This window comes from Falco biarmicus, chromosome 7, assembly GCF_023638135.1.
Source record: "Falco biarmicus isolate bFalBia1 chromosome 7, bFalBia1.pri, whole genome shotgun sequence".
Classification (NCBI taxonomy): Eukaryota; Metazoa; Chordata; class Aves; order Falconiformes; family Falconidae; genus Falco; species Falco biarmicus.
This window is the reverse complement of record NC_079294.1, coordinates 8182284-8204938: the sequence shown is the minus strand read 5'-3', so window position 1 is coordinate 8204938 and position 22655 is coordinate 8182284. Positions and strand designations below refer to the sequence as shown.

General features: G+C 56.1%; 1 protein-coding gene across 1 annotated transcript; it reads right to left on the bottom strand.

Moving 5' to 3' along the window:
* Window positions 1-409: 409 nt before the first annotated feature.
* Window positions 410-21733, bottom strand: ISM2 (isthmin 2). The gene is made up of 6 exons (XM_056347666.1): window positions 21595-21733; window positions 7002-7262; window positions 6131-6509; window positions 5143-5283; window positions 4626-4703; window positions 410-3934 (listed from the first exon to the last, which is right to left on the bottom strand). Exons 1-6 carry the CDS (start codon window positions 21730-21732, stop codon window positions 3417-3419), a joined length of 1515 nt encoding a protein of 504 aa, XP_056203641.1. The 5' UTR covers window position 21733; the 3' UTR covers window positions 410-3416.
* Between the last annotated feature and the right edge of the window lie 922 nt (window positions 21734-22655).

Here is a 22655-nt window from a genome sequence, read left to right as displayed (position 1 = left end):
CCATGCCCAACACCTGCTTAAAGCAGTATACTGGTGTAAGGTTGGCTGGCACCCAGCTCTGGCCAGGCTGAGCATGGAGTAAAACCTGGGATCAGGGCTGAAGGCACAGGGAATGCATTTGCTTCGCAGCACTGACCCTGATCATCTTGTAGGAGACTCCCTTCCCTGCGAACAGAACTTCCCATATCCCGTGGCTGCGGCGGTGGGCTCTGCGCAGTCTCTGTTAGCTGCAATTTTTGCAGCTAGACACCATCAAATGCAAATGCTAAGGGAAGGAAGAGAAGCCACCAGGGTCTTTGCAGTACAGCTGGGGCTGCGGACCCAAGACATTCAGCACAGTGGCATCCCTCCCAACCAAAACAAATTGCAACATACGCTTCAGTCCCGACTGAACAACATCAGCAACACGTACATATATAAAGTGCTTTATTGCAGTATCAGAATAAAGAATTCTTCTCTATCAAATTTTGTCGGAATAAAAGACATATATTATATATAAAACCAAAATAAACTTCAGGAGTGGAAGCTTATGAGATTCATCACTTAAATAGCAGTGGGCTGGACAGAACCTTTGATGGGATATAGAAGCCAGTAAAATTTTGTGCTTGCTTAATGTCTACTTTTCTCATGGTGCCCCGCAAAGCCTCCTGGTGTCTAAGGTGCTTGTGTGAGGAACAAGGCTGCTTCTCATTTCTCATGCTCCAGTTCATGCCTGTATCATCCAAACCACAGAGGCAGCGAGGCAGAACAGCCTCCCAGCTTTCAGCCAGCTTTTGGGGGCAGGGGGAGCTCAATGCAAGAATTTTTTCTACTCGCCCTTGGACAAGAATTCCATTTACTACAAAAATTATAGTTTCTTTTTTGGGGGTTAGACTGGTTGACACACCCAGTATAAAGAGGAGGAGGATGCAAATCCTGAATAGCAGTCCTCACTATAAGAGCACTTGATCAGAGAGCAGCCAGTCTAACAAACAAATTGGCTGAGCTATGGAAAGTCTCCCCCAAGAAAGGCTGTTTGCAGACATCCTGCTTCCACATGTGCGTCCAATGCTGGACACTAGGCACATTTAACGGGAGGTTGTTTTAAAGAAGTTTCTGCGCTATTGGTAAATAAGCTCCTCTGAGAGTCTGCTGATGTTAATGATGACAGGATAAGGGAGACAAAATGGGAAGATGCTCTGCTAAATGGCAGAAGGTAACAAGCTCATCCTACCATGGCCTCGGCCACTCAACTGGCTTCCCACACAAACACCTCCATGCCTGTTGCTGAGCCTCCCCACACACATCCCAGGCCCCCAGAACCAAGCCACCAGATTACTGCACCCCCCTCTCAACCACCTCTTGATGACCTACCTCTTTACCAGAAACTAGTGAGCAGATGACCATTTGGGCTAGGGAACATGTAATGGTCATGAAAATTTACCAGAGCCTGGGTCTCCATCAATGCTTATTTGGTTGCGTTGTCCTTCTCACCCTTTGCATAACACTGGTCATCTCAGACTGCCCGCCTGTTGGGAAATGGATCGTGTTTGCCTATGTTTTGATAGCACCCGTAACTGAAGTCTGGGGATATGAGTGTGGAATAACAGTTAAATAAGAATAATTCACTGGTAACTTCATTAATACTTTTGTTTTGCCAGCCATGAAGTACTGAATGACCAAGGATGTAACATTCTATCAGTAACCAAGGCAAAATGATCAACATACACTCAACAGATACAAGACGCTCCCAGAAAGACTCCCCAAAGAGCTATCAGACTATGGATATTCACTGGCCCTAGAGAAAGCTCCTGCAAGGACAGACCTAGCACAGGACAGCCAACCAAGGACCTCTGCACCCAGACAGGTGGGGTTTTGTCCAACAGTGTCCTGCAGAAAAACAGAGTAGCCAAAAGCCTTGGGTGAAACCTCTAGTCTAGAAATCACTCCATTCTTCTTTACATGTGCTTCACTTGCTCATTTATTTCCTCTGATGCGTAAACTTTGCTAAATAAAGGTTAGAAGTTTCTGCCAGGCTCAGCAACTGAATGTCCAGTGATAAAGTTGCTCAGCCTGGTTTCTCTGCAGGAAACTTGGGAGCTCCCAAAATATGTTGGGAGAAACTGCCATGAACCTGACGCTGAATAAAACCCAGGCAATACCAAAGTGCCAACAGGGAGCATCGTGATCCATGACCTGCAGACACCAGTTATTGACATTCACACGTGTGTGTCTTCCCCCTTCGGAGCCGCACTGGCTTGCCCAGCCAGGCAGGGAGCCTGGGGAGCGCAGGGTGCACCCACAACTTGCTTTCTCCGGGCTGCCCCTCGCTGGGGACCTGGGCAGACACAGCATGGAGCAGAGCCCCAGGCCAGCAGCAGCAGACCAGAGTGGCAATGTTGGGTGCTCCCAGCAGTGCCTGACTTGTTCCCACCCCCGTGGAGAACTCAGCTCAGTGCTTTTTGCTCCTCTCCATGGCATGAGTGGTGGCTGAGCTGCCTCCTGCCCGGCAGGGCTGTGGGTGAGAAACTCAGGACTTTCTGCTGGGTCATATCACGGGTGCTCCCGAGCACTAAAATGTGTCAGGGGCTGCCAGGGAGCTGAGGTGTGGAGGTGGGCTGGCAGTGGGACTTGCATGGGTGCTGCCACCCCACTCCCCCAGGCACTGAGGCAGCGGGGCTGAAATGCATACAGCTGGCGTGTCCCCTGTGCTGACCTCCACTCACGTCTGGCTTTGACACCCCGTGTTTCCTTTTGCAGCCAAACCCAGGGCGGCAAGGGAGCCCAGGTGGCCAGTTCCCTCCTGCCCCATGTACCCCCCGGGCCCATGAAACCCTGCTAAGCCTCTCCCTGCTCCTTCCCAACTGCGCATGGAAGAACCCAAGGAAGGGTCCCCGCTCCATGTGCACGGCTGGGACAGCCCTCCCCCTCCCTAGGAGGAACCCACCACCAGGTTCAGAAGTGGGCCAGCAGGTGTCCAGGCAAGAGCAGGCAGCTCTGCCTGCAGCAGGCCAGCTCCTCAGACGCAGCGTGAAGCCAGCAGGAGCTGAGGCCTCCTCACCCTGCAGACCCACCTCACCCTGCAGACGCTCAGCTTTCAGGTTGCATTTAAAGACCGTAGAGAACAAAAGCAGACGGGAGCAGCCCCGCGTTCCCTTCACGCCTCCCATCCCCTGTGGCTCCCCGCGTGCCAGCCCAGGCGCCCTGGGGTGCAGGACCACCCCAGGTGGCACAGCAGGGATCAGCCACAATAACCTCTGGCACCCTCAGGAATCCAAGGGGGGGCCAAGGCGTCCCACTGAGGAGACGAGACAGACGACACATCCTCGCCGCATGCTCGGTGCCAGCAAGGAGCCCAAGAGCAGGGCCAGGGCTTTGCCAGGCTGGGCTGGGGTGGGAGCCGGCAGCGGCCGCGGCTCCTCTGAGCGTGGCTGTGGCTAGTACTCCTTGGCCTCCTGCAGCTGGGAGAGATACTCCTCCTCGGTGGGGTTGTCAGCACACCGTTGCCCGTTGTTGGGGGGCCGGACGGCGTGGTAGCGGCTCCAGTCACCCTTGCAGAGGATCCAGGGCAGCATGTCCACCTTGTAGTGCAGCTCCGGGGAGAACTCGGTGCTGATGAGGTTGGGGACACCAGCCCCCTTGCCGCGGGTGATGAGGCGAGTGTGCTCGTCATAGCAGCAGTGCTGGGCAGCCAGGGTGGTGCTGTCGAGGGAGAGCATGGAGCGCAGGCAGAAGCGTGCTGTTGGCTTGTAGATGTCCAGGCGCTCCTTGGGGCCACTGGCGTCCCGCCATCGGAAGCTCTTGCCTTGCTGCTCATCGCGCAGGTTGACAGCACTGTAGACAGCTTCCAGAGGGTAGGAGCAGGGACAGCTGGGCAGGTCCGTCAGCACCTTGCTGAGGTACTTGGTGAGGAAGTCGCTCTTGCAGTTCAGCCACTTCTCGCAGCTGTCCACCTCTGGGGGGGGGGGGGGGGAAGGCACCAAAAGGGTGAGGGCATGTGCAGCCCGCACCCCGCTTTACCCAGCTGCCCTTTGCTGGCAGCCTCACCAGCAGAACCAGCGGAGCCTGCAACAGCCAGGCAGGAGTAGCCGGGCTCCTGGGATGAGCTAGAGCCAGGCTCCATCCCCGAGGCGGTGACAGAGGGAAGGGGTCTCACGCTGGGGCAGAGCTGGGGCTCCTGGGATGAGCTAGAGCCAGGCTCCATCCCGAGGCAGTGACAGAGGGAAGGGGTCTCACGCTGGGGCAGAGCTGGGGCTCCTGGGATGAGCTAGAGCCAGGCTCCATCCCGAGGCAGTGACAGAGGGAAGGGGTCTCACGCTGGGGCAGAGCTGCCCCGAGCAGGGGCTCTACACGGGGCACCCATTGCTACAGGGGCTGGGCTGGCAGCATCCCCCCAGGGCAGAGGGCAAGCGGCAGGCTGGCCGCAGCCACCGCGCTGTAAAGCAGGACCATGTTGTACCAGGGCTGTGGGAGGAGCGGGGTTTCCCAGCATGGCTGCCCATGCCTGCTTGCGGCAGCGGTGTGGGTGACTTAGGTCTGGACACCAGATGCAGGAGCCCCTGGCAGAGCCCCCCGCACCAGCCAGCCACCCACCCCGTGGGGTCTGGCACCGAAGCCCCCGGTGCAAAGCAGAGGCAGAGGCTGACCTGAGTTGAACAGCTCTGTGGTGGTGTCGTTTTTGAAAGGCATCTCCTCTGTGGGCAAGACCATTTCCCCCTCTGCTCCTTGAGAGGGGAAAAAAACCCAAAGAGCTAGCTGAGCACCAGGAGGAGTGGTGGGATTTTTTTTTCCGTGAGGGCACCAGACACTGTCCATCTTCCACCCTCTCTCCCACCACTGTTTTGGTTACACAGCCCTGCGCCTGGAAGGAAGGGCTGGCAGCGAGACATGCAGGACAGACCCACCCAAGGCTGTGGGTTATGCAAATCCCAGTGCAGGGACCCGGCTCTCATATGCCTCACGAGAGGATTTCAAGCTCCCAGTGAGAGCGGTGCCAGGAGTGGCACACCCAGCTGGATGCCAGCTCTACCACCCGGTCGCTCTCCACTGGGGAGCCACGAAGCCCCATCACAACCTCTCCGTGGAGACAAACCCCTGTGGTCATTAGCCCAGATCACATTAAACACAACTAGTTCTTGAAGCTGTGTATGGCCAAGGGCTCACCAGGACAGCGCGGCAGGTCGCAGGTCCTCGACTCCGTTGCTGTGCAGGCATAGCCACAGGATCGGGTCCTCTTCTGGTTGCCACTGCCACAGGTGATGCTGCAGGGGGACCATGGGCTCCACTCCTCCTCGTCTTCATAGTCTGTGCACGGCAGGGAAGAGGCAGAGAGCGGTGTACCCCAGGAAAGCCTCAGTGGGAGGGGAGCCAGCAGCCACCCAGCACCTCCCTCAGCTCTTCCCTGTCCCTGGGATGTCTTTTGCAGGCATGCAGGGCCACCACTGCCCAGGGCACATGGAGGTGCCCAGCCATGCGATGCCAAGGGCCAACCCTGTCCTCGCTGGCAACCCCAGGGAGGCAGCCCCTGGCAAAGGCTCTCATTCAGCTCTGTTCACGGTCATATTGACCCACACAGGCACTGCTGCCCACCCCCATCCTCACCGAACCCACCCGATGCACTGGCCATGATGCTGAGGCATCTCATGTTAGCAAAGGTTGCCTGATTTTGGGCTCGTGGCTGGGAAGCTGCAGGAGGGAGCTGCTGTGGTGCCCTGGCCTGTCCACCCAACAGCACCTGCCACCTAGCCCTCTGCAGCTCCTCTCCTGGGGGCTGCCAGGTCTGTGGCTAAGGCTTCTGGCACTGCCGTCATCGCAGGGACCTGAGCTGATGGCAGCAGCACTTGCTATTCACATTTACATTGTATTTCTCATCCGAGCATGCCTTCGCTGGAGTTCATGCTCCAGTCTGATTACACACAAGGACAATTCCCACTGGGATGCTGGCACGTCTGACTGCTGGAAGCCCCCTCTGGGTGCTGGCCTTGCTCTTTGGCATACTTGCTAATTTTTTAAGTAGGAGCTGAGCATCAGTGCGCTGTGATCTTGGGTGCAGGGCTGCTCCCCCTGCAGCGAGACAGGGCTGAGGGTCAGGCAGGGCAGGGGAGGGCAGTGCTGGTCTGCAGGGCAGCTGCACGTACCCAGGAGGACTCACCATAATTATATTTTTCCTTAAAGATCCAGTTCTTCTGCCCAGGCCACCGCTGGTCCCAGTCACCTCCCACTCCACTGAGCATGGACTCCTCCTCATACTCCGCTGTGTAATCTTCCTCATTGTCCTCTTCCTCCTCCTCCCTGTCCCCTACATCCAGGTTGTCATCCTCTTCCTCCTCTTCCTCCTCCTCCTCTTCCTCCTCCTCCTCCTCTTCCTCCTCCTCTTCCTCAGCAGGGTCGGTGTATTCCCAGAAGAGGGGCCAGAAGAGGTCTTTGTGGGACAGCCATTCAGAGGACGTCAAGGACCAGTCATTGCTTGTCTCCTTCAACAAGTCCATCTCCATCTCAGCCTGAGGATCATCTACCACTTCGATGGTCACCTGGAGGCCAGATATGAGGCAGGGCAGTGAGCCGAGGCACGGTCCCTGGGACAGACCTGCCAAGCCCTGCACTGGTTCCCAGCCTGAGGCCAGAGATGGTTTGGGCTACAGGACCAGTGAAGAGCGCAAGAGGTCTCGCCTCATAGGGAGGGACTGAGCAGGGGCAGAACAGGAGGTGCAGGAGCTGGTGATCACCCACAGGCACCAACACCACCCTCAGAAACTGAGAGGTCACTCCTGTAGGAGTGTTTGCTCCTGCTCTACAGAGAGGGGCTGGGGAGGGGGGGCAGGGAAAAGGCTGTGAGCAAATTCCTCTAGCAAGAAGTTTGCCTCTGCCAGCTATTTGCATCTGGTAGTTACCAAGAAGACAGATGGCAGCAGCCACATGGACCCCACTCACAAGATCTTTCCTCTTAGGGAACAAAACGAGGCTGGGGAACACACGCAGAATTCGCCCGCATCCCCCCCATCCCGCCCAGACCTGCTCCCCACCTGGATGTTGGGGTTCTGGGCGCTCAGGTCCACGTTGGCCAGCCCTGGCAAGCTCTGCAGGTCCAGCACGAAGGGCAGGCTCTCCTCCCGGCCAGCGCTGCCGGGCTGGGGCATCGCCGGGCTCCTGGCAGCCTGCTGAGCCACCCCCCGGCGCCTGTGCCGCCGCAGGCCAGCCTGCCCACTCCGCCTCAGCCCCCGCGCCTTCCCCGGTGGTGGCAGCTCATCATCCCCTGCCGAGCGGGGGTCGGACGAAGCAGAGACCTGGAGGGGGAAGAGGTGGTGAGGACATCTCCCGAGGGTGGCTGTGCAGGGAGCAAAGTGCTGCCCAGCAAAAGGGTTCTGGTCTCCTGCACCAAATGGTTCCTCTGTCCCATCTTATTGTAGCGTCAAGGCAGGAACTTACATGTTAATTAAAGTTAATAGCCAGTGGCCTGTGCTGTGCCAGGGCTCAGCCCCACTGCACCTGAACAATGTACGGGTCTGCTCAGGCTGGTGCTTCCCATCCCCACGACCACCTTCTCTGCACCCCTCTGCTGTCCCCCTGCCCATCCCGCCTGGCTTTCCGCCTCTTGCTCTTCCCTTTTGGCCATCGCTTGGTCCCTAGAGACGGGTAATGGCAAGAATTCTTCAGGTCGCAGAGTTATCAGAGCTCACATTTAATAATTTTATATGTTTATATAAAAAGTTTATAACAAGGGCCTTACGACAAGGGAGAAAAACCTCACCTAAATAAATTGTTCTGTAATGTTAGGGTAGACAATGTCAAGCAACACAGGTTTGATTGAGATTTCAGACGCTGCCCAAAGGCTACCACAGGGAGGGAAAGAAACTGCTGGTAGATAGAACCCAAGCACCTTTATCCCTTTGGGAAAGGCAAGATGCCCAGCTGAACAGGACCACAAAACTGACTTGCCAGTACTGCCAATGGCTTTAACCACTGTTGCTGCTGTGGCACGCGGTGTTTTCCAGCCAGCCCTGCCCAGGTGGCACAGGGGGAGCGGGCAGGGAGCCCCACCAGCCAGCCAGGAGCAGAGGGAAGCAGCCAGCGAAGCCTGCCAAACGGACGGGCTCACGCCGAGTTCCCACGTTCCTTGTCCCAGCGCTCGGCACGCGCTGGCATGGAAGCGGGCGAGTCAAAGGGCCAGCCCGCTCCAGTGCACCCGAGAAACCGGAGATGGGAACAACTGGCCAAGCCCCCCCTTGGCATGGGCCACCTCTGGGAAGGTCTGCGGGGCCCTGCAGCTGAAGGCTGGGAGCAGAGGTGCCCGAACCCCCCAGCATCTCTGCCAGCAGCTGCCTATTTCTGGCTGCCCAGCTGAAACCCCCTTCTGTTCCCAAGCTCTTGCCCTTCACGCCAGCCCAGCCGAGAGCCATGGGATTAACGAAGAGAGCGGCGTGCCCCCTCCCCACGGGGGGGACACGCAGAGAGGCATTTCTACCTGCAATTAGAGCCAGATGGTTTGGGGAAGGACTCTCCTCCCTTTCATCCTGATCACTGGAGCACTTCAAAGGCAGCTGGAGCCTGGCCAGGCTCTCATGAGCGCACACAGCCTGTCCCCAGCCCTGTGCCCGCACATCAAAGCCCACGACTCCCCCGTCCCAGGGGGAGGGAAAAGAGCAGCAGGGACGCTGCTGGTCCCTTGGCTGCTGCCCAGAGCGCGCTGGACTCGGGGAAGGGCCGGTGACAGACTTCACCAGATGGGTCCGGAGGAGACAGGGCTGCGGGGAGGCGTTTGGGGCTCACCCCTCTCTCTGGCTGGGAGGGCTCCCGGGGCACCGCTGGCAGCAAGCGTGGCCACAGACGGACCCACTGCCCCCACTTTTCCTACCCAGCTCCCTTTGCCCCTGTCCAAAACCCGCAACTGTTTTGGGAAGGCCCCACGGTAAGGATGCCTGGCTCTGCCCCAGCCTGTCTCACCCCCTCGCCAGGTCTCTTGTGCCCAGGGACTCCCTGGCAGGGAGCAAGGAGGAGCCCAGGCGGAGCAGAAACAAGGGGGGGGGGGTGCAAAGAGCCAAACCTGGCCGTGTCCCACTGCTGGCACACTGCACACCAGCCGGTGCTGGGTTTGCTGCCAGCTGCGTGTGCCCAGCGCAACCCCTGCACCAGGGGCAGCCAACAGCCCTGCCGGGCTGGTGCTCCTGCCTAGTTGGCAGTGAGCTTATTGGGGCTGGGTAAGCTCGTTTCGCAGACAACCCAAATTTAATACACATGAAAGTGAGGTCTCCTCTAGCAACAAGACCCAAGCTCACCCAAGGACATCAGAGCAAGCCAGCCAGGAACAGACTCCAAGTCTCCAAACTTACACTCAGTGCCTAATTCAGATTTTACGCCCAAACAAGCTCAAGAAATTCAGAGTACTGTTCCCACAGGGAATACGTAAGACTGCCCCAGGGGAGCTGGCTCCGAGAGTGTTGCAAGGCGAACAGAGCTCCCTCAGCTCCCAAATCCTCCAGAGGCACAAAGACCCCAGGGGTGTCTGCCCTGGGTGGCCCAGAGTCCTTCAGCGATGGTCACGGCACCGCAGCCCCCAACCCTTCCCTTCTGCAACTGTCTACATTGCTCTGAAGCTGCATCAGGTTAAAATTTATCCCTGCATCAGAAGACATCCCACCTGAGCAAGGTCCTGCCCAGTGCCCTGCCCCAGTCGACCAAGCCATGGATTTTAGTGAGGTCCTATGAGGCCCAGTGCTCCCTCTGAGTCACAGCATCCATGGCACCACGATCCTGAGAGGCAGATGTGTCTTCTCCATGTCACCAAGGGGCTCCTGCCAGCCACGCAGGCAGCAGCCCTCCAGGGTCACCCTTGCTGCATGACACCCACCCTCTCCTCCACCTTGCCTATGGAACAGCTGGATAAAGCTGTCAAGCCTGGAGCTAAGCCAGCTCCCCACTCCTGCCACCGGGGAAGGACACTTGCCACCACAGCACAGAAGCAGAGGGTGCAGTGCTGGGAAGCCATCAATCTCTCGCAGCTGAGCCCCAGCCTTCTGGGACCAGCCAGCACCAAAAGGAAAAGACAAAATGGGAGTTGCCGCAGTTCCTTCTGCAGACACTTGGGATATCCTGCGTGGCTGGGAATAAAGGTTTCCAGGGCATGAACCTGAGAGAAACTCTGGGGCAGCACTTGGGAAAGAGTATGCACTTTCCATTTGTGAAGACCATCTTTAGGCTGAAGGCTGTAAGCAGGATCACACACACCTCCCCACCAGCCCAGGAGCCCTTCCCACATAGTTCAGGCTCTCCCATGTGTGGGGCTGACCACCTAAACCCTTGGGGCACAAGCTCAGCACATATATTAGGAAGGGGAAGGAACTGATCAGCAATTCTCCCCAGTGTCATGCCTAATTTATACGTAACATGGGTGACAGGGTGTATGGAAAAGGTGTAGGGAAAGGCATGACATCATTTCTCTAAAGACTAGAGGCTGGTATTTTCTCATTTCTGGTCCATACACCTCTATTAAAATGGCTTGGAAATCTGAAGAAGGAGAATAGAGCAGCCACGAAACCATTTCAAGGGATGGAAAGACTTGTCCAGTGAAATACAATTCGTTTGTCTTGTTAAGAAGAGAAAGCAATGACTTGATCTCCCAGTTCTTTAAGGCAATAATCCATCAGGCACCAGAGACGCTCTAATCCAGAACAGAAACACATAACAGGAACCAACATGTCCGAGTCAAAGCCAGACAAATTCAAACGAGGAGCAAGAACATGCTTTTAACGCCATAGGTGATTAACCACAGGAACAAGCTAACAAGGAAAGTGGCAACATCTCTTGTGGAGACAGTCAAACCCACGTCACTGGGCTCAACACACATGCACCACGTCTGTGCTAGGGAATATACTCAAGGATCTAATGATTTCTTCTGGTCTTAAAATCTGTGATTTTGTTATAAACTTCTCCAAGACTCTGAACTAAACCTGGGTTAAGAAAGCATATGACCGACGTCCATGTGCTACAGCTCTTATGCAAAAGTGATTAGAGATGTGACATCTCAGGTCCTACAGGAGCTTAAAACATGAAAACTTCGAGCAGTCCCCGTGCTGCCCTTTGGCAAGCAGGGACAGCACTAAGCTGCCACCACAACCACAGGTACTCATCCCTCCAGCTCGTTCCTCAGCATCTCCGCAGGCACCGCAAGCTGCCAATGAACCCACCGGCAGCGCTTTTTGTAACTACACACCTTGCTGAGCAGAGCTGCTCTTCATCACGGGGTTAAACCCAAGCCAAGTATGCTGGAGATAAGTCCCGGGGAGCAAAGCACTGCTGGAACCTGTGCATCAGTGGTGTGGAGCCAGTGAGTGAGTCCCTCGCACAGGGACCCTAGGATGAGCTCTGGGGATGCAGCGGCCACCCACACCCATCCCCAGCCAAGCAGCGAGTGCATGAACACGTTCCGTCTCCACTAGAAAAACCCGGGCACATGGGAGTCAGAGCAGAGGCAATGTTCCGGCAGTGCTTTGGGCTTGTTAACACCGCAGTGAAGAAAATTACATATTTGCTAAAGCCCGGCCTTGCACTGGGCTATAATTATAAGGAATGGGGGTTTTGTTGCTTAATCATTACTGCTTGTGCCAGGTTTCCTTTGAACAGTTTTACCTCGCTGTACTGGAACAAGAAGCCACCAGGAGAACTCTTGATTGTTCCCTGAATAGAGCCGAGTCTACACAAGCATCTTCTTACTCCTTCCCCCAAGCTCTCTCCGACATTATTTTAAAATCTGTCCTGCAGTTTGTTCCAAACTTGCCCACTTATGAATTAGCCAAGTGCAAAATAGAAATCAGAACATATTTTTTTCTTTTCCTTTTTTTTTTTTACCATAAAACTTTTCCTTCCATATTCACCCGAATGAACTGCAAAGGTCTGGAGAAAGTTTTAAAGAAAAAAAAAAAAATCTTTGGACTGAAACTGGGCAGGAACAATTCCAGAGCAGTGTTTCATTACAAAGGTTCTGTGGAAGCAGAGGGATGCTGCTTGCTTGCTCCAGAGGTAAGCCCAGCCCGTCTGGGGGCAGCTCTGGGGCTGTAGTTTGCAGAAAGGCTCAGGACAGTTTTTGCTGGTGGGAGTGGGAGAAAGGGGAGGTTTTCCCAGTGTTTTTTTCCAAATTACTTTTTCCAAGTAATACTGTTGTCTCTCTAAAATAAAGCAAGGTTGAACAGCCGGCTAATCAACAGGAACAAATGCAGATGCCATGCTGCCTGCCATAGTGCTGGACATGCTCTCTCCTCGATGACCCCATCACAGACACTGTGCAAAGAAAAGGCTTTTTTAGCCCAGCCAGCTGAGACCACCTTAGCCTCCCCACAGCCCTAGTTTGATCCTCCTGGCTCACAACCCACCCACCAGCACATAACCCATCTACTGGCACAGTCTTTCAGACAGATGGAAAATCCGCTGGATGCACATCAGACAAGTGACTCGTGCTACCCATCCGCTCATCACCTGCTTGACGGATTTCCACGAACTGTGCCAAAGCACAGCGTGCTTCCAGAGGTGTCAACAGCTGGGTGGGTACCTATGGGGCAGGCAAAGATGCCACCTAGTCCCTGTTACTGTCTGTAAGACTTCCCAAGCCACAATCCCAATGATCAGACAGAACACCTTTAGACCTATAGGCAGGTAGTTCAGCAGCTGCCATCACTCAAGAGTTTTGACAGGCGAGCTCTGGAAGTTCTGCCAGAGGTAATTTAAGGCAGTGGACACTTCCAGCTGCCTCCTTCTTCTTCTGCCCTGGGTTATATGCCTGCCTGCAAAGGGGCTGTGGCACAAGTAAAGAGCAGGACCCCAGCCTTCCAACTGCTCTACTCACTGGTCCACCTCAAGATCAGCTTGCACTCGAATGCTGTTTTTGGTATTTTTAAAATAAAGGCATACACACCTCCCTTTAGGTTTTGGGAGAGCTCTGCAAGTGCTTGTGGATCAGACAAGGCACTCGGTTATCACACTTGTGTGGGCAGATCTTGTTTATGACAGACCAGCAGGAGCCAGCACCAAACTGTGGGCTGTACAGATAATTATTATGCCCTCACGATTATAATTTTCTGTGCGGTTATCAAAATACTTTAGATCATATGGAATCACTCTTTTCTAACTACCTTCATCCCAACTGTCTTGAGTAGGGGCCTGCGGGAGGCAGCATCGAAGGCTTCATGTCACATTTATTTTCAAGTCTCACATTTATTTTCATGTCTCACAGTCGCGACAACTGTAATCTCAAATCTCTTTCCAAGGTCAGCGAAGCGACTCAGCTGCCCCTGAGGCAGAGCCAGCCCAGGAGCAGAAGACACCACAGCACGGAGAAGCAGCAGCACGCAGCGCTGCCAGGAGCAGGGACACAGCAGAGCCGACTTGGTGCAAGACCAACAGGGGGGCAGTGGGCCAGGCTGCTGTCGGCGCTGTCACCGCGCATCCCCGCCGGCACAGCCCGGGGCTCCCACTGCGGCCAGCTCTTCTGCGGGCACGCCGGTGAGTAACTTGCCCGTGGCATCCTCGGCCAGCTCCCCAGGTCACTCATGACACAAGGACAAGTAGGAGCCTGGTGGCTTTTCACCTCTCACCATGCCTGGCTCTGTCCTCCTCAGTGTCACCTGCAGGTGTTTCTTTACCATAAATACCTTCTCCCTCTTTAATACTGAGACAAATACCGTAAACCCCACATTTTGCAGACGAGGCAAATGACCTCCCCAAGGTCTCTCTGCTAGGCTGTGGCAAGGCCAGGAATAGATGCAGGTCTCCCATGTCATACTTGGAGAAGGCTTTCAGAAAGGTCCACCACAGCTCAGTTTCTCCTCCCCACCGGCCCCCCAGGAGGGACTGCCCTGCCTCCCACATGGATGAACCACACTGGCCTTGCAGTGGAGAAACTGGGGCACCTGGTTAGCACCACTGGCACGTCCCAGCCCAGCAGCCGGGGCTGCCCTCACACCAGAGACTCTGCCCAAATGCACAGGTCCAAGGGCCAACCTTTGACAGGTGGTGCCTGCTGCGAGGAGCCCAGCAGTGGCAAGGCAGCCTTCCCTGGGGAGGGGGTACCTGGAGACCTCCGCGGCAGCTGGGCCAGCTGGAAGCTGCTCAGATAGAGCGCAGCAGCAGAGTTATAGATAGAGCAGGGCCCCCACTGGGACTGCATGGAGACGTCCCTGGTGAGGTGAACAGACACACGTCCATACCCTCTGGTCCTCTCCAGCAAATGCTCCTGCTAGGGCACATGTTTTCCGTTAACATACTTGAGCTGTAATACGCGTAAGCTCTTAATGCATTGGACTGAGTTGCCATTAACTTACTCCAACTCTAAACCCCCTGTGCTTCAGTAACCATTAACTTGTTCCAGCTAATGATGCACATTTGCTAGCCTGCACACCGTAACCCTCTGACTGCTCCAGCTGCTGCTTCCTTCCCCGCCGCAGCCCAGGCAAAACCACAACAGGAATAAATCCCCAAATACACCAAAGCAAGCGCAGAAACCAGAGGGACCAGAGTAACACTGGCCTCCCCCTGCCCCCCCCCCCCCAGCCTGCTAGAAGTTGCAGTTGGGGGGGGCACTTGGGGCAAGCAGGAGCACAGGGGGCACCCGCTGCCCTTGTCCCACGCAGGGTGCACAGGCTGCCCCCCACCCCCCACCCCCCCCCACCCCCCCAGGCAGCAGGGCAAGGAAGGCAACCGACTAAACAGATGCAAATCCATCAGGGATCCCTTCAAAAGACAAAATGGGCATCTGAGCTGGACTCAGAGCATGTCCATGCCTTGCACGGAAAGGGATCCAGGCAGGGATGCTGCATCTCAGCTTCCCAAAGAGGCAAAGCCAGGGTGACTTTGCCAGCAGCCCAGGTGCTTGACTGTAGCTCCCCAGCCTGGGGGTGAGCTTGGCTCCCCTCCCCAGCCCAGTAGCAGGATTTAATGACTCCCACACATCAGCATGGGGTGGAGAAAGGGTCTCAGGGTAGGGAAACTTTCCTCTCTAGCTCCAGTTTATATTGTTCATAAGCTTTTCCAGGACAGTCCCTGCTACTTCAAAGTGCCTCACCAAAAAATAATTACTTTTTCTTTCCCCACCAGATGGGAGCCTGAGGCTTGCGGGGCTGCAGAGACAATTCCAAAGTCAGAGGAAAGCTAGGGCACATCCAGATGGGGAGCCCCATTTGCCCAGCATCTTAGCTCCCAGCTGACCTCTTGTCTTCCCTTTGGCCATTCACTTCCCAGCGGGATCTCACCCGTAACCCCAGGACCGGTCCCCAGGGTAGGCACAGACACGCAATAGCTGAGCTGTAATCCCAGGTACAGGGGAAGCCCAGGTGCACCCAGAGACACCCACAGCACTTCTGGGCAGCCCCACATCTCCTCCACGGAGGCATGAGGGGGACCACCCCGCAGATACGCCCCAGGAGAGAACTAGATGCTCTCCTAAGGAGGATCTTTGATTTTAAGGAGCAACCAGCTTAACCATGTAACACAACCATAGTGTCCCCAGAGGGGAAGGCAGGGGGGGAAGAGCAGACATGAAGACATCCGTACACCATCTTCTCTTGCTGGAGGTGCTGCATGGCATGGCACAGCTGGCCTCCCCTGGGATTTTGGCTGCGGTGGGAGCAGCTGCAGGCGAAGGGGAGGGCAGGGAGGGCAGCAGGAGCGGTAGGGAAGAGAGGACATCCCAGGGAGGTGAAAAGATGCCGGCCCTCCACTGGGGTGGCACCTCCTGCAGCACCCTCTGGCCATCCCACGAAAAATATCCCCTCACCCAGCAACTGCTTCGGGGCTCGGCTGCCAGAGAAGAACCAGGGCTGGCTTGCTCACGCCCAGGCTCAGGCTGCCGGGGCTGGGATGCAGGAGAGCTGACCTGAAGGGCACCATACCCGTGCCACGCCAGCCTCCCGCTGCACCCTACGTGACAGAGGTTCCCCTGGCTCGGGACATGCTCCCAGCCCTGCCTCGCACCCCAAGTTCCGTGGGATACATAAAGCGCTGGCAGACTGGGCCAACCAACAGCTTCTAATCAAAGATAAACCCACGACTCACCACCCCTTCACCACATGCATGGACACCCCCCAGGCACCTCTAACCACGTACCCATCTCGCACCCATCCAGCAGCGCTGGGGACCAGAAGGCGGCAGGAATTTACTGGAGACTAAACCAACCTGCAGCCAAGGAGGCATCAGTGCCCTTCATGCCAAGAGCCACAGGGGAATCAGAGGCAGGTAGGTCACCATCTTTTTGGTGTCTTCATCTCATAAGTACTGAGACGAAGTGTATCTCATAACAGCTTCTCAGACAAGCCCCAAGAGTCCCTACACACAGGGAACATGCAGAAACTGAACTGCTTGGAAGCAATACCATGCGGGCTGACTTTCACAGCTGACCAGGTAAAAGCATCTGACAAGCCCAATGAAGGTTCCCTGAAAAATGGTCCACAAAAAAAAAAAAAAAAAAAGAAAAAAAAGTCTTGCACTTTTGCAAGCTTCTGTCTGAAACAGAAACAATTTTCACAGCAGTACATGGCTGCAATCTCTTCCCTGCTTCTTGGCTATAAGCTCTGGTATTTTATAGGAAAATCAAACCTCTGGCTGGCAACATTTGCTTTGGAGGAGCCGGACAGCACGTATCACCTTGCTGTCATGACTGTAGCTCAGAATGTCCTCAGGCTTCCCTATGGGAAGTGTCCAGACATCTTGTTTGGGGGATTATTCCGAGTGGAAGAATGTATTTTGGAACTCTGGAAAACAGACGATCCCTGGTTTGCACTCCCTACCCCCAAGACACTGACAAGAGGAAAGCAGGAATTAGTCCCCAGCACACTCCCACCATCACCTCGCTGGGCTTGGAGGCACCACAGCTGGAGGCAGGATGAGTCCCTCAGCCTGCCTGTCTGTAAGGAGAAGGTCTGCAAGAGCAGGACACTTTTGGGAACCCAGAGAGAGGGCTGGGCAATGCCCTGTGGAGCGATTTATGCCTAATCTCTTCCCCTTACATGTGCCTTTTACAGGAACCCCTTTGATTGTAACAATGGGAAGGCAGCAGACCTATTCGTGCAGTGAAAAGGGAAGAAGCCCCCTTGTCGGGCAGCTTCCCTACACCCGGCTCCCCTTTGTTTCTGCTCCTGCCTCAGCCCCAGGGCGGGAGGGTTTTCAACTGTGTTGACTAAGATAATTTGGCACTTCTCAAAAGGAAATTTGCTACAAAGGGTGAAGTACCTCCCTGCACACAAAGAGCCCCTTTCAGAGCGGAAGGATGCTTCAGTGCACGTTTTGTACCCACAAATCCGACCTCCGCCAAGGACAAAGCCAGGGACAAGAACGCTTAATTGCTGATGAAATGAAAAGGTAAAAAGCACATCCGCAGGCAAAATGACTCTGCTACTGACACAGCCTGCAGTGGCCGCAGGGATCTGGCTGTGCCCTGGCTGGGGTGCCCCCACACAGGGCAGGTGTGGGTGACAACACAGGCTGGAGGTCCGCGGTGGGGCGAAATGGCACTGGGGAAAGCGAGACCCTCTTCTCAGCCTGACAGCCCTGGGGAGGCCAGGAGGGACCAAGAGCTCGGGGGAGGCACACGGGAGGCTCCCACAGACCTCCTGGCAGCCCACCACCCCAGCGGGTCCACAGGCAGCGTTTCCAGGCTATATTATGGCTCCCAAATGTCAGGGCTACCCTGGCTCTACAGCCTCCTGACAAACTTCACTCAAGCCCAGCTGGCATTTCCCTTTAACACTTTTTACCTAGTACTGCCACATCACATTGCTGTGGAGCTCCTTTACTCTCTGCTTCTGGCTATCTGGCCAAGCGCGCATCTCTGCTACACATTTATTTCTTAAGCACTCCTCTGCACTCAGACTCCCTATGCACAGGGCAGATCAATTTAAATCAAGATCATGATTTTTAATCAGCAAGCAAAACATCTTGGTGTAGACCTCCAGTTTTAAACGCAGTTTCCCATCCCTACCTCTGCATGATGGAACCAGTAAATAACACGAACTGTTGTTACTCGTTTCCTTATTTCTCAGGGGCCAGGAGCCACTCACACCAGGTGCTGACAAACCCACTGATTTGCTGCCAGCTACAGCCCTTATGCTGCGCTTGGTATTTCTTTTGTTTCCCTCTGTTGTGTCTTATAGCAGACACCAGATTGCTCGCAGCCTCAGACCAGGGGAACTCCCAACAGCAAGCTCCAGCCTGAACCTCGGGGAGCCCACTTGCCAGTGCTCTTGGCCCCCTCTCTTAGAGTGGCTCCCTCCTGCAAAGGAGGGTCCACCAAGCCCACCAGAGCTGGGCCGGGCAGGTTGGACCCTCCATAACCCACTGCTGGCTTGCTCAGCCACACCCCTCGCCACCAGGATGCTCGCTGCCAGCACCCCCATCACCCTTACCGCTGGCACTGTTGCTTCTACGCGCAGTTATTGAAGCAGTTGTGTTGGTTCACACAGACCTAATCACCTCTAGCATCCACCTTTCTAGTGTGTTAGAGCCCTAGCTATTTTCTATTTACTAGAAGAGCACTGGAACCGATCGGTGTCAGTTGGAAAGAACCCAAACATCTTATTAACAATGCTCAAAGCCAATATTTTGAAATCCAGTGAGTTTATCAAAACATATTTTGCATTTGACTCCTCTGACTTCATAAATAAACAAACCATTAAGCAACGTGATAAGCTGTCTCTTGTCTCCACAAGAGACATAAGATTTTCCAAGTGTTCAGTTACCCAAATCTGAAGAGCTGCTGGCATGGGTCAGCACTCGGACCTGTCACATTTTTTGCCCATGTCAGAGCGTGTGATGCATGCAAAAGTGCTTCTAAAAACCCTGCTGTACACCTGCCTGCTGCTTCAGAGCCCACCTGCCTTCCCAAACATCACCAAAAAGCCTCCAGATAAGCAGGTATCCTCTCTCATTAGATTTAAGTCACAGTTTGGACAGTATTCTGCCTTTTCAACTTCCAGTCAAATAGAATGAAGAAACAGAAAATATCCTGCTGCATCTGTTGCTTGTGCTGGGCTCAATGTAACTCAGGCAAAGCTTTTCCGTGCAGTATCACAGCTGAGAAAATGTAAATGCAAGCGCTTGCTCCTTTGGGAACAGCTGGAAGTAATGGATCCTGACTGAGGTACAGGATTTTGGGATATACTGATAAAGCTATTGCCCAAAGATAAAGCACGTGTTCCCTCCATCCTTCCTGCAATTAGAAGATTTTCTAATTCAAAAATTTACTGAAAACCTTAGTGGTTTTAATTTTCCTAAATTATTTTAGTATAGAAGTGCAACTCTGAGGCTCAGCACAGATTATAAAATCTCCCATTCAATTCCAAACCTGGGAAAAATCTTTTCTTTAAATAAAGATGTTAAATTAGTCTAAGTTATATATTTTGTTTAATGGTTTTGATTGTCTATCTGCTCTGCTCTGTCATTTCTATTTTTCTCTTCCCGGCCCCCTTCATTCTACCCACATCTGTAGGGCATTACCCATAGTGTAACCAATACTCCAGCTGTGGCTGCCCTGCTGCCATAGAGACAGGACGTATCAGCACTGCAACAGGAACCATCTGTGCATATGACCCAAAATCACTCTGGCTTTTTTTTTTTTTTTTAACCACCACACTGCTGCGCTTGTGCTCTCCGCTTTAGTTCTAACAGCCGGGCACGACTACCCCAAAATCTCTCTGGCATGCACCAGAAACAGAGGATTTTCTCCCAGAAATGCAGCCAGAAGACACAAGGCAACACCTACTGCTTTCTCCCTACCATGTGAACTGTGCAGCCAGCACCCCGAGGGTCACAGGGCATGCACGGGAGCACCAACAGACCCCCAGAGGAATCCATTCTTCATCTTCCTCCTCGCTCCTAACCTCCACCCGCCAACCTTTGCCTGTAAACATCTTGTATGTTTGTATTCCTGTGAGAAGCAAAGATCCCGGGGACAGAGGGTGCGCTGTGTAAGTGCCGTATGTGATCTTTGGCCGGCTGCACAACGCTCCCCATTCACAACCATTCACAAACTGGGACCGACAGCGGGTTGCCCCGCTTCCTGATGTATTTTAGACATCGGATAAAAAGGAGCCACTGAGATCGCATCCCGCGGTGGGGACCTGCTCAGCTTCCTAACGTGCAGTTTGTCCCTATCCTATGCCCCCTGCCACAGGGCTGCAAGACTTTCCCGGATTTCAAGCGTTTCAAGGGATTTCAATCCTACTCCCTCTGCAGCCGGGTCCCAAGCACACTGCCTGGCATCCGTCTGCCAAGTGAACCGGCATCTATGTCCAATACCAACACGGTACTACCAGTGCTACAGCACAGAGCATCCCCAGCAGTCCTGCTAGAATCTGCTCGGTCCACCCTCCAGACAAAACCATTACCAGGCTCGACTGGTGGTACTTGGCTGGACACGGCCCGTGCTCCCTCTTGCCCACTGGCCAGGCTTTCCGTGTGGCAGATTCCTTCTTCGCACTTATTCACTGGATTTCCTGCTGGAGCAGAGTTCTGTGCATCCGACAGGAGCTGGTGGCATGACTCCTCCACAGATCAGCCGCGTGTTTTGGCAAGAACCAAGAGTAAGGCACATTCCCATTGCTCGGCACCTCCTCTGCCAGTCCGGCTGACTCTGCAGATCCAACGTGCTGCTTCCCGGGCTGCTGTGGATCGCCAGCATGGGCTGAGCTGCTCATACCCCGTCCTACTCAACCTCCTCCTCCCACTGTTTCTCCCACGTCTTTCACCCACCTTTAGCAGCAGCATTCTTCAAAGGTATTTTTTCAAATACAGCTCTGCTGCCTGAACCTCTTCTTCTCCAGAGAACAGTTTCAGGACGTTAACAGCTTGCTGCATCCGTTCAGTTGTCCGTCTTTCTAATTCAAACCCTTCTCCCTGCCTTCCTGGCAGTTTGTTTCTTCCCCATTCCCTGCCTGGCATCCCCATCAGGTCTCACCAGTTGGTTTCCAGTCTGACCAGTCCCTCACCTCCTGCTGAAGTTTCTGCTTCCAGGATCCTGAAGCCGGGACTGGCCAGACTCGGGCTCTGGAGGGACCCAGGCTGGGGGTCCCCAGGCCGCCGGGATGAGGGGGGACCATGACCACTCTGGAATCTGCCCCAGGGTCATCCCAGCGGGAAGGAGAGCCGGTGGCTGAAATCCCTCAGTCCCTCACATCTTATTTTTGTAGTAGCGGAGTTCTGGAGTTCCTGGCAAGCCACCAACCTTGCTCATTTTACTGGCAGCGGCCAGGCCCCCCCGCTTCTCCTACGAGGAGTGTTGCCCCCGGGGAGGTCGGCACCTTTCCGGGCACTGGGGCTAAAGCACCTAAACCAGCCCTTTTCCCGCAGCCGCTGCGCGATGCAGAGACCTGGGGCCACCCCAAAACCCCGGGGGCGGGGAAGGGGCTCTGCCCCGCCGCAAGCGAAGGAGCGGCCCGGGAGAGGGGGCGCAGCCCCGCTCCCCCCGCCGTGCGCTCCCCGTCCGGGGCGCTGCTCCCGCCCGGGGTGTCCCCCCGGCCCCGGGCACCCCCCGAGCGGCCGGGCTGCCCCGCTCAGCCCCCCCCCCCCCCCAGCACGGGGGAGGGTGCGGAGGGCCGGCCCCAGCACCCGCCCGGCTCCGTCCTGCCCCGACGGCTGCCTTACCTCCGCCAGCTTGGCGCTCCGCTCCCTCGGGCTGCCGCCGCGCTGCCTGCCGAGGGGCAGCCCCCGCACCGCCGCCAGCACGGCGGCCAGGAGGAGGAAGCCCAGGAGGAGCAGGACCTTCCCCCTCATCACAGGCATCGCTCCCCCCTCCCGCCCCGCCTCGCACGCCCGGGGCAGGCGGCCGCGCCGTGCCACACTGCCCCGTCCTTCCTCGGAAAGCAAAAGGAGCACGGCGAAAAAAAAATATTTTTTTTAAAGAAAAAGAAGGATAATATAGAAAATATCGCAGCCGGGAAGCGCGGTGCCCCGCGAGTGCGGCGGGGGCCGGGCAGGGGCCGGCGGCCCGGGACCCTCTGATCGCTGTTGCGGTTTGCCGAGCACGTTCCGGTGCCGCCGCTCCCCCGGGCTCGCCCGCCGGTGCCACTGATGCTGAAGGGTGACTCTGAAAAGCTTCACAAGTGTGTGCGGGGGGTGGGGGGTGGGGGGGGGGGGAGAGAGGGCTTCGCCTCCCCACCCCCCTTCCTAATCCTTTCGGCAATCTGATTTCTTTCCCTCCTCCTCCCCCGCCGAGGCACTCCCCGGTGCTGCCCGCGGCTCCCCAGGCAGCGCCGGGCACCGGAGGGCGGGCGGGCCGAGGCCGGGCTCCTCGCACCGGTCAAGCCCCTCCCGGGCGAGCGGCGCGGCCGCCGGCCCCTGCCCCGCTCGGGGGCTGCCGGCGCTGCCGGGCCGCCCCCCCGCTCCCCCCGAGCGCTGCCCCCTCCGGGGCGCCGCCGGCCGCCCCTCCCCTCCCCTGCCGGCAGCTGCATGGCCCGGGCGGCCGCGGCACCCCCCGCCTCCGCCCGGCGCTGCCCCTCCGCCGCGGCGGGGCCGGGCCGCCGCTCTTTGTTCCGCTACCGGGCGGCGGCTCGGCCGGGGCGGCACCGGGCGCTTCCCGCCGGGGCAGAGCCCTCCCGGGCGGGGCGGGGCGGCCGCGGGCCCCGGCGGCTCCGGTCCGGCCGACTGAGCGGGGAGGACGGAGGGACGGGGGGTCAGAGCCCCGGTGCGCGGAGCCGGGTCCCAGC

Bases quoted from the DNA above. Each gene is read 5' to 3' on its own strand.
- ISM2 (XM_056347666.1), bottom strand. From the start codon at position 21,732: ATGCCTGTGATGAGGGGGAAGGTCCTGCTCCTCCTGGGCTTCCTCCTC. The intron at 5,284-6,130 runs GTGAGTCCTCCT...TGCCGTGCACAG, and splicing joins TAAGGAAAAATATAATTATG to ACTATGAAGACGAGGAGGAG. The intron at 4,704-5,142 runs GTGAGCCCTTGG...TCCCCTCTCAAG, and splicing joins CGACCTGCCGCGCTGTCCTG to GAGCAGAGGGGGAAATGGTC.